At 52.3% G+C, this 17,044-nt stretch overlaps 1 protein-coding gene and 1 non-coding gene across 2 annotated transcripts; one reads left to right on the plus strand and one right to left on the minus strand.

The window, feature by feature from the left end:
• The first annotated feature begins 1,858 nt into the window (after positions 1-1,858).
• Positions 1,859-10,330, plus strand: CXCL14 (C-X-C motif chemokine ligand 14). The gene is made up of 4 exons (XM_043465459.1): positions 1,859-2,148; positions 2,328-2,433; positions 6,088-6,201; positions 9,145-10,330. Exons 1-4 carry the CDS (start codon positions 2,085-2,087, stop codon positions 9,158-9,160), a joined length of 300 nt encoding a protein of 99 aa, XP_043321394.1. The 5' UTR covers positions 1,859-2,084; the 3' UTR covers positions 9,161-10,330.
• Positions 10,331-15,870: 5,540 nt separating this feature from the next.
• On the minus strand, positions 15,871-15,942 carry TRNAA-AGC. The gene has a single exon. It is a non-coding gene; the product is annotated as a tRNA-Ala (tRNA).
• Positions 15,943-17,044: the final 1,102 nt, after the last annotated feature.

The following is a 17,044-nucleotide window of genomic DNA, read 5'->3' on the forward strand; positions in this document are numbered from 1 at the left end:
CTTCCCCACCAGGCAGCCAAGGCTCTTTCGGGAGGAAGAGATGGCAGAGACTCTTCCCATCCTACCCCTCAGCAGCCTGCTCCTCCCATCCCCCCAGGATCCTCTCTGGCACTTTCGCCCCCAAGGAGCCACTGAACGGACAGCCCAGAGCTGCAAGAGCTGCCAGAGCCTGGCCACTTCTGCCCTGGCTCCAGCTCTGGTCTGGAAGCCAAGTCCAAGGACCCTCGGAGTCTGAGACACTCTGTCTTCTGTTGCCGGGTCTTTCAAGGAAATGCTTCACCAAGTGAAGAGCACGCAGGCCTGAACGAAGCCAAATGGCCCAGGGACAGGAGCCCCAGGTCTGCAGCCACACTACCAGGGCCCCTCCTGGCCTCACCTGCTTCCTGGCTATGTGATCTCGGGATGGTCATTTTTCTCTCTGTGTGGGTACTCAATTGCTTCAGTCATGTCCAACTCTTTGTGACCCTATGGACCATAGCCCACCAGGCTCCTCTGTCCATGGGATTCTCCAGGCAAGAATACTGGAGTGGGTTGTCATGCCCTCCTCCAGGGAATCTTTTGGACTCAGGGACTGAAACTTCATATCTTATATCTTCTGAATTGGCAGGTGGGTTCTTTACCACTAGCGCCACCTGGGAGGTCTTTCTCTCTGAGCCTGTTCCAATGATACCCATCAAGTAAAGAAATTAAAATACCAACTTGGAAAGAAACTTGTAAAAAAAATGGAATTTTATGTGTATATATATGTATATATATATATATATATACACACACACACAGACACACATCAACACGACTGAAGTGACTTACAGCACAGCACATACACACGCATATACACATGTATATACACACACATATATACTATATATAAGTATACATAATATATCATAGATATACATAAAATAATGATGCCAATAGGTAACATTTCCTGGGCACTAACTACTGGTCAGGTACTCAAACACTTTCCAGCTCTGATCTTACAGAATTCTCACAGCTGCACTGTGACTCCTCCCACCCTATAGCCGATTAGAGTGGCTTAGAGTGGTTACGTCACCACCGGTAAGTCATGGAGCTGGAATTGCTGTCATCATGCCTGGGTCCACACCACACCATACATCCTGGCACAATGTCCACAGCATGGACTTCATCCAGATGGCTATCACTGTCATGTCTCCCAGGCCAGCCACCACCTAAGTTTTGAGAATGATGTGGCAGTGGAACCTGTGATGGCCTGTGGAACCACATACTTTTAGAAGCCGTCCTTTCAGAGTAACCAAGCATCTCACACATGTTCTTTGAGCCAGCTCCAGGATCACAGGACATGGCTGCACTGCTGTACATCCTTCCCGCGACCACTCTCCAAACCTGGCCTGTGCTCTGGCCACGAGGGCTGCTGGCCCAATAGAGACAGCTCATGCCCTAGAGTCAGGCCTGCTGGCACTCACACCTGGCACGTGCCCCAAATCCCTTTCAGGTCTCCTCGGAAAATCTGGCCCTCGGGCCTGGGTCTCCCCGCTCGGCTCACGACAGCAGGCCAAAGGGAACCATGCGAATCAGAAAAGCCCGTGCCTTTAAGCAGCCTCTCTCCACCGTCAAGTGGCGCCAGGCACTGGCTCTGTGTGCCTGCCAGACCCTGGGTGTGCAAGTGTGTGAAGGAGAGAGTGTGTGACAGCGAGAAGGTAGCGGACGTGAGCTTTGGAGGAGCGAGTGCGCGCGTGGCTCCGAGTGTGCGCTGCTGCGATCGCGGTCCGGGGCGGGCGGCGGGCGGGGAAGGTCTCCTCCCCCCGCCGCGTTGAGAAATCTCAGTGAGTCACCGAGTGGTTCTGCATATTAATGAGCTCGCTCGCAGCGAGGGCAGGAGCGGATTTAAAAGAGGCCTGGGCGGGCGGAGGGAGGCTGTGGAGAGAGCCCAGAGCCGAGCGCACAGCGCAGCGCTCTGCCACAGCCCCGAAGCTCCCACCGACGGGCGCAGCGGGAGTGAGCGGAGCCGGGAGGCGCGCTCCGGGCAGAAAGAGCCAAGCAAGGCGTACGGACGCGCGGGCGCCCTCCCCGAAAACCTGCTCGCGCCGCGCCTCTCGGCCAGCATGAGGCTCCTGACCGCCGCGCTGCTCCTGCTGCTCCTGGCGCTGTGCGCCGCGCGCGTGGACGGTGAGTGCCTGGGAGGTCCCTGGGCGCCGGCCCGGCCCGTCCTGGGGAACCCTCAGCGCCAACCGCTAAGCGTCCCGGGATCCCCGGAGGCTCTGGGCGGGCATCTAGGGTGGTCAGTGAGTTGCGACGGAGACCCCGCGCGCAAGTGAGCGATTCTCCGCGCGCTCTCTCTCTTTCAGGGTCCAAATGCAAGTGCTCCCGAAAGGGACCCAAGATCCGCTACAGCGACGTGAAGAAGCTGGAAATGAAGCCAAAGTACCCGCACTGCGAGGAGAAGATGGTTATGTGAGTTCTCGCTCTTCGCCGTGAGCCTGTGCGCGCTGCTCTTAAACCCGGTGCTGGGGCACAACTTGGGGCTGGGTCAGCCTAACAAACCTTTCTCTCAGCCTTTGTCAAGGCCTTGGCGAGCCTTTGCAATTGCCCAGCGAGTCCTTAGGACGCTGGCATGGCAGTCTGGAAGAGTTTGAAAAAAAGGGTCACAGTACTGTGCTCCGGAAACAGCCTCTTCCCCGAGTTCACCCTTGCTAGGTTTCCGACGGATAACCTAGGTGTGGCACAGCCTACCTTTCTAGGGCAATCCCAGGTTAAATGGTTTCCCTGTGCCAACTTAGAACAACCAGATTGAAGTCACTCAAAATACACCCAGAACTATTAAACTTGAGCCCAAACTGTGAGGCGTGCTGCCTTCCTGTTACTGGGGAGAAGATTAAAACAAACATTGTCTGAAGTCCTAGGAACCTCCTTTCAGGGCTTTTTTCTGGATGGGGGACTATGGCCATCTGGTTTTTGGCTTCCAGCGATTCCTCAGTCTTCCGACACCAGCTGGACTTCTGCGGGTTCCTGTGGAAAGGGCTCTGCTGGGGTTAACATGCCATGAGGCTGGAGCGCTGCTTGGTGGGGATGCAGAGAATATTTTAAAAAGTGGGGCAGAGCAAGAGAACACTGAGTTTCCTTGCTTCTCTGCCTTCCCAATTAACCACTTGAGGCCAGCACCACTGTTTCCCCATCAATACGCTCTTGGCCAGGAAGGGAACCCTTGGCAAACCTGCTACCAAATATCTGCCACGGACCATTGGCCCCTCTTCCCCTCCCCCAGAAACAGGACACACTTTATTCTCAATCTGGGCAAGTGCCTTCCATTCACTGGCCCTGCTGGCCCAAAGGCCTCCGAGCAGTGTCTGCAGGGCAGCTCCCACCCCGCTACCCCCTCCCACTGCCACCTGGGGGCTGCACAGTGGGGCTGAAGTTAGGGGAGTTCAGAAAATACTGGGCCTGAGCTGAATACCTCTGCCTTCTTTCCTGGGTACCTAAAGTGACTCCTGTCCCCGCCCCTTACCTTGCAGACCAAGGTCCAGAAAAACTGCCAGAAAAGGGTGGGGGGCCGGAGGTCACACAGTTGAGGGAAGAGCTACAAGCCCCTTGGGGTTTTCAGCTCTCTCAGGCTGAAAATGACAGGGACATGGCAAGTTAACTCTGCATTCCTCACAGTGCTGAAGGATGCCACACACACACCAAGCTGAGCTACTGAGTCCTCACAGGAGAAATGGAATAGGATACAAGGTGTAGTGATATCTCCAAAGGACAGAACCTGCCATCAACAGGCTTGCTCTTTTTCATGGCTACACTTTTCAGAATAGAAAGGAAACTGACAGTCAGGCAAGTGTGTGAGAAGACTTTATGTAGCCTTGTGAAAAGTTGCAGGGGTCTCAGGAGACCCTTGCACACAGTGACCCTCTTCTAAACCTCCACCTCACACCCAGGACCCAAGCCCGGTCCCTGAAGAGCTGGAGGTCTTCTCTCCTCTTAAGCTCCTAGGGCTCCTCAGACTGCACAAGGGACCAGCGTTTTTGGCCAAAACAGGTTTTTAGCCCCAAAGCTGAACTAAAGGAAGTTTTCCAGCTCACCCTGTGTCATCTAGACATCTCTGATGAGGCTCAGGGTGCAGCCTGCTTTGCAAGAGTGGGAGTCCTTGCACTTAGAAGGATCCAGGAGAGTCAAGATTCTAGAAAGGGCAATCTGTTTCACGTACCTCCTGAGCTCTTGCTGAAACCCTCAATATCCCAGAACGGCTAAGCACAGGGACACAGGACCCAGAATTTCTGCATAATTGCTGGGGGCAGAAATCCTCATGTCTTCACCCCACAATTAAGTTTCCAAGTCCCTGTGTTATGACTGAGCATTTGAGCTCCGTGGGGTCCTCCCCTGCTGCCCCGATCTTCAGGATTTGGAATCCTCAGCCTGCACACTGACCTAACTGAGGAGGAGGAGTTTATCTGGCTTGGCCACAGCCTTTTATTCCAAGTGCAAAAGCAGCATTGTAGGCAGAGAGCAACACACAGGCTAAATTCCTGTGGAGTGACCAGGTACTATGGGGGAGGGAACTGGACTCCACTCCACAGCAGTGCCCCATGCTTGAGATCTGGCACTAGGGACCCAGGCAGTCCCAGGTCTCATAGAGAGGGCTGGCGACAGCAGAACCCAGTCACCTGGCATTAGCACAAGGCCTGTCCCTGCCCTGGGAGGCTGAGGCCATGGTGAGGGCCCTGGAAACTTCAGAGCACAGGGAAGGGAAGAGAACAGGCTGCCCAGAAATACTCTGTCCCCACTGAGGTATCATGATTTGATTACCTCTCCCGGTCAACTGGCAGACCCAGAGTTCATGGCAACCCTGCTCCTTTCTAGAACCTGGCCCAGGCACCCTGACACTTCAGTAAGGAACCCATGGAGTGCTAGCAGACCTCACTCCCTCCCTTCCCACCCCTCCCACCCCAACCTCCAACCATCTCTCTCTGCCCCCTCAGCCTGCACCCCAGCACCCAGTCCACCACCATACCTCCCTCCTGCGTGCAACCTCCCGGGGAGTGACATCCTCACCTCTTACCTTCCCCTCTTCCATGTTCACTAGCTGGTCCCTCATTCTTGAACACCATCCTTCCTCCCCTACCCGAACTCCTGCCACCTTGGCCCAGTCCTGGCTGAGAAGGACACGGCAGTTCTGGGCAGCAGCCTCTCCTGCCCTCCCCCGCTCCCAGGCTGGACCTCACACCTTAAGGCTTTTCCTTGGCCATCCTGTCTTCCATGACAATTGCTAATAACAGTTACTGTTCATTGTGCTAGGCAATTTACATAGATTATATCTTTACTCATCTCAATAACCCTAAGAAGTAGGTCCTATCATTATACCCATCTTATGGATGAGCAAACTGGGTTCAAAGAGGCTCCCACAGACAGATCTGGGATGCAAACCCAGGCTCTACACTCTGTACAAAGCCACCTGCTTCTCTACCACGTGGCTAGATCTCCACTGGTGTTGGGACACTGGTGGATAGAGGCCTGAAGGGCGGTCTTATTTTCCTGCCCAAGGGTGAGATAACTGGGACTTCACACTCAGGAATCAGAATGGGCTTCAAGGCCAACAAGACTCAGCTTCAAGGTCAACAAATGCCCAGCCCCAGAACAATCTAGAGAGGATACAGGGAACTAGGGTTTAGAAGATCAGACAGAGACCACCGCACACTCAAGCCCAGCCATGGAGTGCCTCAAATCCAAGGAATGAGGTCTTGGCATGTGTACCATGCTGGCGTTAGCTCTTTCACCTCTCCATCCCAGGTTCGGAGGAGCTGAAAGGGTCCCCTGACATTTGTTCCCTAAGGGGGGCATGAGTGCTGTGGTGGGTGGGGAGGGACTCTCCCAGACTCTGGGGGCTCCAGGAGAAAAAGTGAGAGCCCATCACTCTGTACATGGTTAGACCTGAATGTGGAGTCAGAGATTAAGGGGACAACCAGAAACTTTTATGAAAGAACCAGGGAGTTTGCATGTGGGTAGGGTTCTTTGAAAGGAGGGAGGAGGCCACAGTCTCTCAGTGCCCTGATTGGGAGCCACACGGAGGGGCTGTCATTCAGGCTTCTCCATCCTCTACCCCACCTTCCTCCATTTCAGCATCACCACCAAGAGCATGTCCAGGTACCGGGGTCAGGAGCACTGCCTGCACCCCAAGCTGCAGAGCACCAAGCGGTTCATCAAATGGTACAACGCCTGGAATGAGAAGCGCAGGTATGGCCCACCGCCCCTCACCTTCCTTCTCACCATCCTACCAAATCCAGATCCTCAACTCCCTCTAGGTTATCTAGCCCTTCTAAGGCATGAACACCCACCACAGTTGTCACAGTAGGCAGATACCCAGATGCTGCTTACATACTCCCAGGGACAAGGAACTCACCACTTAGTGCTACATTTACTGCTCTCTTGGACAGCTGTAAGCATCGAAAATTGATCCTTTAGTGAACTAAAGTTTGTCTCATTCTATTGTGATATGTGATAGTCTTAATTCCTCTCTTTATTTAAGTAACTTAAGTTTTCTGACCCCTAGTTTCCCCCTGTCAGATGGCTGGATGAGCACCTGGCATGGATCTCTCAGTGATTTGTGTGGTTTGGTGAAACACAATTGCTTACGGTTCATTAACTCTAAAACTGGTTACAACCACAAGATGATGAGGATAACTCCTTGCCAACCACACCGTCTTCCCTCAAGGTGCCCCACATGCTCCCCTGCTGCCCAGAAACCTGATAAAACTCTTCTGCTGCAGGTGCAGGGAGGGACCTTGGGCTTGACCCTTTAAAATCAGAGCCACTCTTACCCTAGGGGGCAGCAACAGCCAGATGACCAGAGCCCTGAAACAGATGTCTGTCCTCTCCGGGCTGTTTCCCCATTTTCAGAAAAGAGCTTTCAGAGTCAGATCTTCCAGGCTCTGATCTCCTAGGGTCCCTTTGAGGCCAGACAACTTCCTGGCTCCCCTGTGCTTCCTAAAGGTGAGCCTGTCCTGGAGCTGACCTGCCTCTCACACACTCAGAGCCTGTTTACACTGTGTTCGCAGAGCATGATTAGGGAAGCGTGCACACACATGTACACATGTGCATGCACACACACAAACACGTGCACACACACACACAGAGGTGAGCTCCTCAGGAGCTGGTGCCTGCACCTCATCCCACAGCGGGGCTCAGTGGGGGTGGGGAGTGACTCGCCTGGGAACACAAGTTAGGAAGCTAGGTCTCCTGGTGTCACCTTCCCCTCCTACAGCGGTGCCAGCCCCGCCCTCCTGCCCCACTTCCACCTACCAGCAGGCCCTTCCAGCCTAAGCTCTGCCCATGACCTCTCCCATATCTGACGCTTCGGCCCATCCCCAGTACCTGGGCCTTTTGTGCTGCTCCAAAATTGCCTCATCTGCAATTGCTTGAAATAGAAAGTGATGAGAGAGAGAGGTTATTTTCTATAAAGTCTGATGAGAATGAAGCCCTCTTTCTGGTCAGGGCAGGCAGCTCACATGACACACACAGGACATGTCCTGTCCAGTCACCCTCCGGGCCCTGCGTCATCGAAAGTGGAACGAGGCTACTGCAGGGCCAGTTCACAGAAGCGCTGGCAAGTCTTCGTCACGTTGCTGGGAGATTCAGGCTTTTGTGCACTTTGTCCCCTACCCCTCCACCTAGGGCCACAGCTTTGAGGGAAAGGGGGCAGGTCTGGCCCATGCAGCCCTGCTCTTTTTGTTCCTGCAGATTCCATGGGTGAGAGCATAAGGGCACCTCTGCTCCCAGGCCTCCCATCACTTCCTTACAAAATGAGTTCATCCCTCCTTCCTAGCTCCCCAGGGGGCACTAATGGTAAAGAACCTGCCCACCAATGCAGGAGACACAAGAGACGTGGGTACAATCCCTGGGTCAGGAAGATCCCCTGGAAGAGGGCATGGAAACCCACTCCAGTAGTCTTGCCTGGAGAATCCCATGGACAAAGGCGTCTGGTGGGCTACAATCCATGGGGTCACAAAGAGTCAGACATGACTGAAGCAACTTAGCACCACGTGCCCTCGTTATTAGAATGTCGAGGTGTCCTGGAAAGGGATGTGGGCATTTCGTTGTCCTCCTCGTCTCCCCTTCCTCTATCTATAAAGGTTGAAAATGTCTCCGTGGAGACAAAGGAACTATCTCTTTTTTTCTTGGCCACACTGCACTGCATGTGGAATCTTAGTCCCCCCGTCAGGAATCATACCTGCATCCCTTGCATTGGAAGTACAGAATCTTAACCACTGGACTGCCAGGGAAGTCCCAATAAAGGAACTATCTTGAAGTCATCTTTGCAGAGAGAGAGAGAATGCTGAACCTCGAAGAGAGGCAGGGGAAGGAAGCAGCCAAGCCAGGCTATGGGCAAGACTAGAGAGCTCCCAGAAGCTCAGAGCCCAGAGCCTTCACTGCCACCAGAAGCAGAAGCATCAGGCTTTTGATTTCAGTGCATAATTACTCAGAAATCAGAACCAAGGGAGAGGGAGCATGGACTCTCTGAATGTGCCATGTGGCCCCACGGCAGGCAGCCATGAGGCAGGAGGGAAGGAATTTAAGGACCTAAACAGAGCCGGCTGGGGAGGTGAGGGGGAAAGGCAGCTTGGGAGTGCTTGCAGGCCTGATAACTGCTAGAGGAAGTGACCTGGTGCCCCAGGCCTCGGTGACAGCTGCAGCCCCACCAACCATCCTTGGGCCTGGGGATTTTCTTTTCTTTTTTTTTTTTTTTCTGGAGGACACGTATTATTGGACAAAACACAAAGATACAAGCCTAAATGGAGGGAGGGGGTGCCTCTATCCCCTCCCCTCTGCATCCACACTGGAGACAGATGTCATTCCCACCACTGATATGCAGTGTGCGTCGGGCTGACTTTTAAGTCTCCTGCACCTGGTCTCCTCATACACCAGGATGGTTTGCTTCCTAGAGCTTTGAGGATAAAAAGAAACTGCAGAGGTGGAGGCTGTTTAGAAAGGTCAAAGCTGGGTTTGGGGGAGCTTTCACGGCCGTGTGAGGGCCTCCTCTGTGATGCCCCTGCTTCTCCCCGGCTCCTGCGGTCCTGGGAGAGGCACTCCGCAGGCCAGGTGCAGAGCAGCTCAGACACCAGCCTGTGTGTTACCTGCCTCATGTCCTGAGCCACTGACATGGGTGTTTTCTCTTCCCAGGGTCTACGAAGAATAGGGTGAAAAATCCCTGATGGGAAAACTTCACACCAGTTGGGAACAAGCAAAGGACTTTGCAGATTCAAAAAACAAACCCTTTCTTTCTCACAGGCATAAGACACAAATTAAATATTGTTACAAAGCACTTTTTACCGAGGGTCAGTTTTTACATTTTATAGCTGTGTGCAAAAGGCTTCCAGATGTGAGATCCTTCTTTCGTGCTCCAGATTTCATCACAAGCCGCCTTTTACTGAAAAGTGGGGAAACTCATGCCTTTCCTTTGTATTAAAAAAAAAAATCCTTTTTTTTTTTGTATTTGTCCAGACATCACTGTACATCTGAGCTTTATAAGCGCCTGGGAGGAACAGGGAACTTGGTTGAGACATTTCATAACAGCATCGCTCCCTTCCTAGTGCAGGAAGCTTCCACTCAGAAGTCCTGGCGCCTCGGCACAGCGGCCACGAGCTCTCCTGGGCTCACGGCTGGTCACAGCCTTGGGGGGACTCGGCAGCGGCCCCAGTCACAGGGCAAGCCAGAGCGGATTTCTCTGCATCTGCTCTTTGACAAACTCGAGTTTGGCTGTCAGAGAAATACGCTTCATCCCTGTGGTTAATTTTTACACATCCTTGGAAACATTTCCAAGATCCTCGGATGGTGAAGCAGATAGATGGTCCTTAAGGAAGGGGTTGGGTCTTCTCTCCAACATGAGCATTTGTGAAAAATTCACCACTTCAATCTTTAATGTTTTGAAAGCCCCTGAAAATCTTAGGGGAAAATCAGTGAAAATCTTAGAAGAAAACTTAAATTTATACAAATACACACACAACATACAACTACAGACACACATGCTGTTGACGAGTCAGAGCCTTCAAAGCCTGTTTCTTTCCCTCTCGACAATGGAACATGCAATACTAAAGCAATCTCTCTGTGATTCCCCATGTAACCCTTCAGTGTTAAACAGTGCAGTCTTCTTCGGGTGCAGTCCTCTTTGAGATGACCACAGGCCCTTCCCTTTGTAAATATACTCTTAGGAAGGCCAGCCCTACATGGGCCCCTTCAGTATACGCCGCATTGCTCTATGGTGTCATATGCTATATAAATGTCAGGAACCATTAGCATTGCATGCAGGTTTGATATTCTTTCTAAGACAAAAAGAAAAGTAATAAAATATATTTGAAATGTACCAAAATTCTAGAGTACTGACTTTTTTTTCTATTTAATTAAGGCAGGATGACAATCAAATGTTTACTACATCCTGAATAAACAGGGACAAAGGTACTGGGAAGGAAACTGGTGTTTCCCAGATACCAGTCAGCACTGTCACCACTGTGGAATGTCCTGAAGACAGAAAGCCAGGTCTCAAGGCTGTTGATTCTTCCCTGCCTGACTCCCACACCTGGGCCAGGTTCATCAGAACAGAACCGTAGGGTCAATTTAATGTTCCCACTTAGGGGAGGGAACAGAAAGGGGACCAGTTAGGAGCCCAGGGCCCCAGGATTCTAGTGGGACTCAGGCAAAGGCAAGAAGTGCCCACCTGAAGGCCCCAGGGCTCCAGGACCAGGCTGTGTGGGCGCCACAGCCAGCGCGATGTTGGGGGTCCCTTTCTGCTCCGGCAGGATGGAGACGATGTGTGCACACACCTCATGGCGCTTCTGGAAACTGAAGGCGGCAATCCACGGGAAGCGCTCAGGATGCCAGGGCATGGTGAACACTCACTCAGTAAATGTGAGCTCCTTTAACATCCACAAAACCAAGCCACTTTGTGTTCTGCACAAACTGTCCACGGCCCCGCACCTCATGTATCCCGGTCAGCCAGGCCCTGAAACAGGCCCCTCTGTGCCCACCTGGACCCCCACTCTCCACAGGACTGCCCAAGGGAACATGCCTGGCTCTGCAGTTTCTGTCCGCCTCACCAGGAGCCAGGCACCCGTGTCTCTCCGCCTCTGAGGATGGCTTCCCGGCTCTGCCAGCACTTAACAAGGACGCACAGCAAGGACCCTGCCTGAGCACCTCCTCAGCAGGGTGCTACTGCCTCCTTTCTGTCATCTCCTGGCACTACCAAGTCCCACCAAGTGTGAGCCGGACAAAACTAAGGCCCAGAGAAGTTACAGAAACTGCCCAGGGTCAGCCCTCACACCACTCCAATGGCTGGCAGTCTCTTTGCTGAGAGGAACAGGACAGGGTGGGCCAAGACCACGCTGGGCAGGGTGACCGTGAATGCCTGGTGTGGTCCTGCTCTCCCTTCCTTATGGGGAAAGAAGGGCGACTAGACAGGGAAGCCACGGCACCAACAGGCAGAACAGAGGAGCCGCAGTGTGAGGGCGGGGGAGAGCAGAGGCTGGGTCTCTCTCCCCCAGGAGCTCTGAGACCTGCTTGACCCTCAGATCAGCACACCATGCTGGGGTGGGGCCTCACCAGGACAGGGCCCCCATAAGAAACTAGACTGCAGGATCCTCCCTGGCCTCCCCCAAATCCCACTCTTCTCAAGCCCAGCCCTGCCAATGCAAAGGCCTCTCCACCTGACGGCAGACGACCGGGGGTGTAAGATTCTTGGTGCCAATCCCTGAGTTGCAAATTTTGCCCTCCACTCACTCTAGACACACAACTCCCCACCTGAGTTCAGGGTTCTAGTTTATCCCAGCATCTCTTCCTCCAGCCCTCCTGGTCCATGAGTCCTGTCCCTTCTCCAACCTCGCAAGTCACCGACTGGCTTCTTAATAACAATAACAAAGTCCCTGGACAGGAGGTCAAGCAGTAGCCCCAGGCATTTGCCCTGCTGCTCATTCTCCACCCTCCCAGCAGTGCTGTGTTGAAGGTGTCCAGACAAGGGACACAATTTGCATGAGAAACACAGATAGTAAGAGTGAGAAGAGCTGGACTTCAAGCTCCAGGGTGTCAGCAGAAGGAGCGGAGGTCTTATGGGCAAACATCTCATCCCCTGCAGGGACTGTGTGCCCCTGGAGAACGGAGGTTGGGGGTGCTTCGTGGATGACCTGGACCCTGTCCTCCAACAGACAGGTACCAGCTGGGCCACTACGAATGGGCTCTCAGTCCCAAACTTTGCCAAACATCAAGAGGGCCCCGCAGTGCCAGGAACTGTGCTTGGCTCCAGGGAAATCGCCCTTTTTCCCACTTACAGAACTGCTTCTCATTGTTTCTCTTCTCTGAGCTTCCCAGTAGCTTTATGAGCATCCACTCACTGCATTCCAGAAAGGAGGGTAACTCTAGTGCAGCAAAGCAAAGCCAGGCTGCCTTCTAAGGGGCTCTCCTGGGCCTCCCTGGGGAGGCATGAACACGCTCCTCTGCCCACAGGCAGACCAGGCCCCACACTGCTTCCTCACACATGGGCACACGTCGGGATCCAAACTCCAGGTCCTGACCCCCCGCTCTTCCCACAGGCAGGTCCTGAGCGGGTACACATGCTGCCCCAGACCTGACACCAGGATGACTGCATCCTTGGGGAGCTCCAGCCCAGTTCTGTGCTCCTCTACCCAGCCACACCTCCCTCACAGAACTTTTCCTGATCCCCTTGGACCTGCAGCCAGAACCACCTACATAACTGGGGTCGGGACCAGCTACACAACTGCAAGCCTGGTACAAAATAAGATGCAAGGCCCTCTGTTCAAATTTTAAGAATTTCAAGATGGCAACAGCAGCGCATGAAGCCCAAGCACAGGGCTCTGTGTAGCTCTCACACCGCAAGCCCATGGCACCTGTCTTACCACTTAGGTATCAACTTTAGCAGCCATCTGGATGGCCCATTTGGGTCCTGACTTATTACATGACTTTTCCTACAATTTAATGCCTTTATTTGAACTTGAACAGCTAACAAGACAGTCTTAGACGCCAGGGACTACATCTTACACCTCTTTGTAAAAATCTCCCAGAACCTATGATAGCTCTTAGGACGTATTCAAGCACCAGGAATTAATCTTAGTTTCAGAGAGTCCCCTAAGAACATGCTTTCTGCACTCACTCATGGAGCCACCACTGCATGCAAAGCCCTGTGCTAAGGGGAGCCAAGTCTTGGTGAGGTGCCATCCCTCACCCTCAAGGGCAGAGTGCAACATTCATGAGCCAGCCACTGCTCCATCATGAGGTATTTGCTATGTGTCACCAACTGCTGGATGCTGGGGACGACCCCTCTAGAAACAACAGGTCCACAATGGAGACAAAGAAGCTGCTGAAATTTCCTGTCAGTCTAACATTAAGCCAGAGGGCTGCAGAGCAGGCTCTAGGGACACCCCAAAGAGGTGTCCCCCCCAGTCTCAGAGAGGGGGCCCCCTCTGACCAAGGCCTATCAATCTGGAGCAGGCTCCTGGCAAATAGTAAGTTGTTCTCAGGCAATGGCAGGAAGTCCTGACTCCATCCTGTCCCTGACGTGGCCCATGACTCCTGGGTCCGTGTGCGATGAGACAGGCCAGCAGAGACAGAGCTCTGGAGCCAGAAGAGGAGATGTGAGGGAATTCACGGGGGCCTCGGGAACACCAGCCACGCCCCAGGTGAGCGTCCAGGGAGACCTGGCACAGCTCCAACCTCCGCTCCCAGCTTGTGTCTCCCTTCCTCTCCCTCTTCTTCACCTCCTGTCTGGCCTGCCAGGGAACCATGGCTGGGACCTCCCCAACCTCACTGGCAAGGAAGCCCACCACAGCTTTTCTGCTCACTCTCCCACGTGAAGAAGACACCATACTGCTTGTAGAGCCCTCCCCTGTGCTCCCGTTTTTGAAAAGTTGAATAGATAACCTTGGAGGTCATTAAGGAAGCAATAAAACCTAAAGCATTTTTTTTACTCTTAAGGGACTTCCCTGCTGGTCCCAGTGGTTAAGACTACACATGATGGAGGGGGGCTGGGTTCCATCCCTGGTCAGGGAACTAGATCCCACCTGCTGCAACTAAGACCTGGTGCAGCCCAATAAATAAATAAAAACAAATATTGATAATAGTGTGTTAAGGTAACATCTCCCAGCTTCCTCCACACCAGGCCATGACAATTCATGCCACCAGAAGGCAGTATGGAGCCAGTGAGCCTCAGCCAAGGGCTTTCCAAGTTCCCTGGGGGCTGTGTGAGAACAGTGACAATAGGAACTGGAATAGTCCTTACTTACTCTGAGCCAGACCCTGTGTTGAGACCCTTGCAGCCTTATCCCATGGACTCCTGGTAACCACCACAGCAGGGAGTGTGGGGGTCTGTCCTTTAGCTCCACTTTACAGATGAGGAAACTGAGGCTTAGCAAGGTGAATACAGATTGCCCATATTCACAAAGCTAGTAGACAGTAGACAGAGAATGTAAACCCTTGTGTTGGGCTCCAGAATAGGCTTCTGCCCCAAGAGGACATGCTGTCTTAGAGCTCCTGCCGACCTCAGCCGATGAGACTATACTGTGCCCTCACCCAGGCCTCACCTACTGTTTACTAAGTAGAGATTAATCGTCCACCGAACTTGGGCCACATGGCCAAGCAGCACAGCCCCATGCGCTTTGGGTGTGCCTCATTTTGTCTTTCAGAAACAGAATACTACAGCCACATGCTCCCCTCGGGCTTCTCCCACTCATCCAACAAAGCAAAGTGAGCCCCACAGCCATGGAATCGCTGCTCTGCCCCACCACTGAGAGACACAAATTCAGCCTAAGTAGAAGCAGCCACAGATTTGTCCCAACACCACCAGGCGGCACAGCGGTAAAGAATCCACCTGCCAATGCTGGAGACGCAGGCAACTCCGGTTCGATCCCTAGGTTAGGAATATCCCCTGAAGGAGGAAATGGCAATCCACTCCCGTATTCTTGCCTGGGAAATTCCATGGACAGAGGAGTCGCAAAGAGTCCATGGGGTTGCAAAGAGTCAAAACACAACAGAGCACGCATGTACCAAATAAGTGGAAAAAGTAAAATGACCATGGTATCAAATTTAACGCAATGTTTTGGTTATAAACAAGTTGAAACCATCAAGATGTTGACTTAAAAAATTAATTCAGAGCTGGATTTAAAATAATCAGGCTGTTTCACAATGAAGAGAGCTGATATTCTGGGAACAGTAGTAGGATGTCTAATTAGATGCAGATGAGACACTCATCTAATATTCAAGGATATTCCCCCAGGAGCAAAAGGGAAGGTGAAGCAACAGGCTCTTTCAACCCATTGTGTCTTTGAAAGCAGCCCTTACACAGGAATCATTTCTACATGCAAAGGCTTTTGTCTCCTGGAAATAATGGCCTGAAAAGACAGACAGGAGTTAAGTATTTGCATTAGTAAAGTCAAAAAGTATCATAAACCAAGAAAATTATGACAGAAAGAACATCCCTCAATTTCTTTACAGCTGCTAAGATATCAACCTGGCTGATTCCCATACTCTGCAGGGCAATAAAGTTTAATAAAAATAATAATAACAACCACCACCACCACCAATATTTGAGTGCTTTCTCAACAGACTCTTTGTTAGTTAGTCCATTCTACAGATGAAGAGTTCCAGGCAAAAAGAAACTGAGTAACTTGGCCAAAGTCACCGAGTGGCCAAGTAGTCTTATACTTAGACGCTCAGTTATGTTCGACTCTTTGAGACCCCATGGACTGCAGCCCACCAGGCTCCTCTGTCCATGGGATTCTCCAGGCAAGAATACTGAAGTGGGTTGCCATGCCCTCTTCCAGGGGCTCTTCCTGACCCAGGGATCAGACCCAGGTCTTCTGCATTGCAAGCGGATTCTTTACCATATTAGCCACCAGGGAAGCCTGAAGATGGAGGTACTGGGGATTGAACCCAGGGCCTCATGCATGCTAAGCATGTGCTCTACCACTGAGCTATGCCCCCAGGTCTAGGCAAGTGGTCTTAAGCACGGTTAAATCTTGGTTTGGACACTCCTAGGTAGGATGACCCTATGTCCTGGTTTCCTGAGATAATCCAGGTCTAGGACAGTTATTCCAGTATAATTATGAAGAGGGTTCCCTTCCATGCTCTTAAAAGAGTTCTAGTGTGGTTGATAAATTATATGATCAGCCCACTTTCAGGGCCTAGTGGGAGAGTACATAGGGTGTGGGATTGTGCAGTGTCTAAGAAATAATTTCTCCCCTTGGACAATCTGAGCGAGTATGGGCCTTTGGGAAGTAATGGTGACCCTTAAATCCCACAGAGCACTTTAGAGAATCTTCCTGGGCCATCTTCTGGCTTCCCTGTTCCACCCTGGCCTCCCTCGTTTGCCAGACAAAGCTTGGAGTGGATGCCCATAGATTGTTTACTGGGGGGAGCCCCATCTGTTGAATAAAGACCCAAATCAAAATCCTTGTCCCTCTCTGTGTGTGTCTGTCCACATGGTATTCCCCAGACAAGAGTATCAGACTCTGGTTTCAGAAGAACAAAAGTCAGTTAAGCAGCTGTATTTCCCAGAGGATGGAGGAATATCTTTCCTTGACAATTAGGTTGGCATGTCCTGTAAGGGAGGGATTAGCTACTTCAGAGAAGTAGTAACAGGATATGGGCCTTTGACATCTTATTCCCCCAGTGAGCCTGGGGAGGGCTGACGCATATCAGGAAGCTTGGGGAAAGCTATGGAGTCCCAAAAGTGCAAATCCTTCCCCTCACAGCAGTCCCAAACAATACATGACCCCTTTGAATGTTAGCTGTGGGCAAGTCTGAAGTATTTTCCCACCATAAGGCTACTGACTCACTCCCTTCCCTGAACCTGGGAGGAGCTGGGATGGAAGAGAGGACAGAATCCCAAGACACAGGCCGTGCTGGAGCCTCAGGCTCACCGAGCCGCCTGGAACCCGGGCAGCTCTGGGGTGGGTGGTGAAGAGAAGGGGTCACCCGAGCACTTTAGGTTACTGACTGTTGTCCTCTCCATGTTCAGTCCTTGGGCTGGCTTCCTGTTCTGAGGTTTCAGGATATGACCTCCTGCCACTCTATCTGAGCTGAC

The sequence above is a fragment of the Cervus canadensis genome, chromosome 4 (genome assembly GCF_019320065.1).
Source record: "Cervus canadensis isolate Bull #8, Minnesota chromosome 4, ASM1932006v1, whole genome shotgun sequence".
Classification (NCBI taxonomy): Eukaryota; Metazoa; Chordata; class Mammalia; order Artiodactyla; family Cervidae; genus Cervus; species Cervus canadensis.

What these genes read in the sequence shown, in the direction of transcription:
- CXCL14 (XM_043465459.1), top strand. Translation starts at nt 2,085, where the DNA reads ATGAGGCTCCTGACCGCCGCGCTGCTCCTGCTGCTCCTGGCGCTGTGC. An exon ending in GTGCGCCGCGCGCGTGGACG is followed by an intron (nt 2,149 to 2,327) that starts GTGAGTGCCTGG and finishes TCTCTCTTTCAG; the next exon opens with GGTCCAAATGCAAGTGCTCC. An exon ending in TGCGAGGAGAAGATGGTTAT is followed by an intron (nt 2,434 to 6,087) that starts GTGAGTTCTCGC and finishes CCTCCATTTCAG; the next exon opens with CATCACCACCAAGAGCATGT.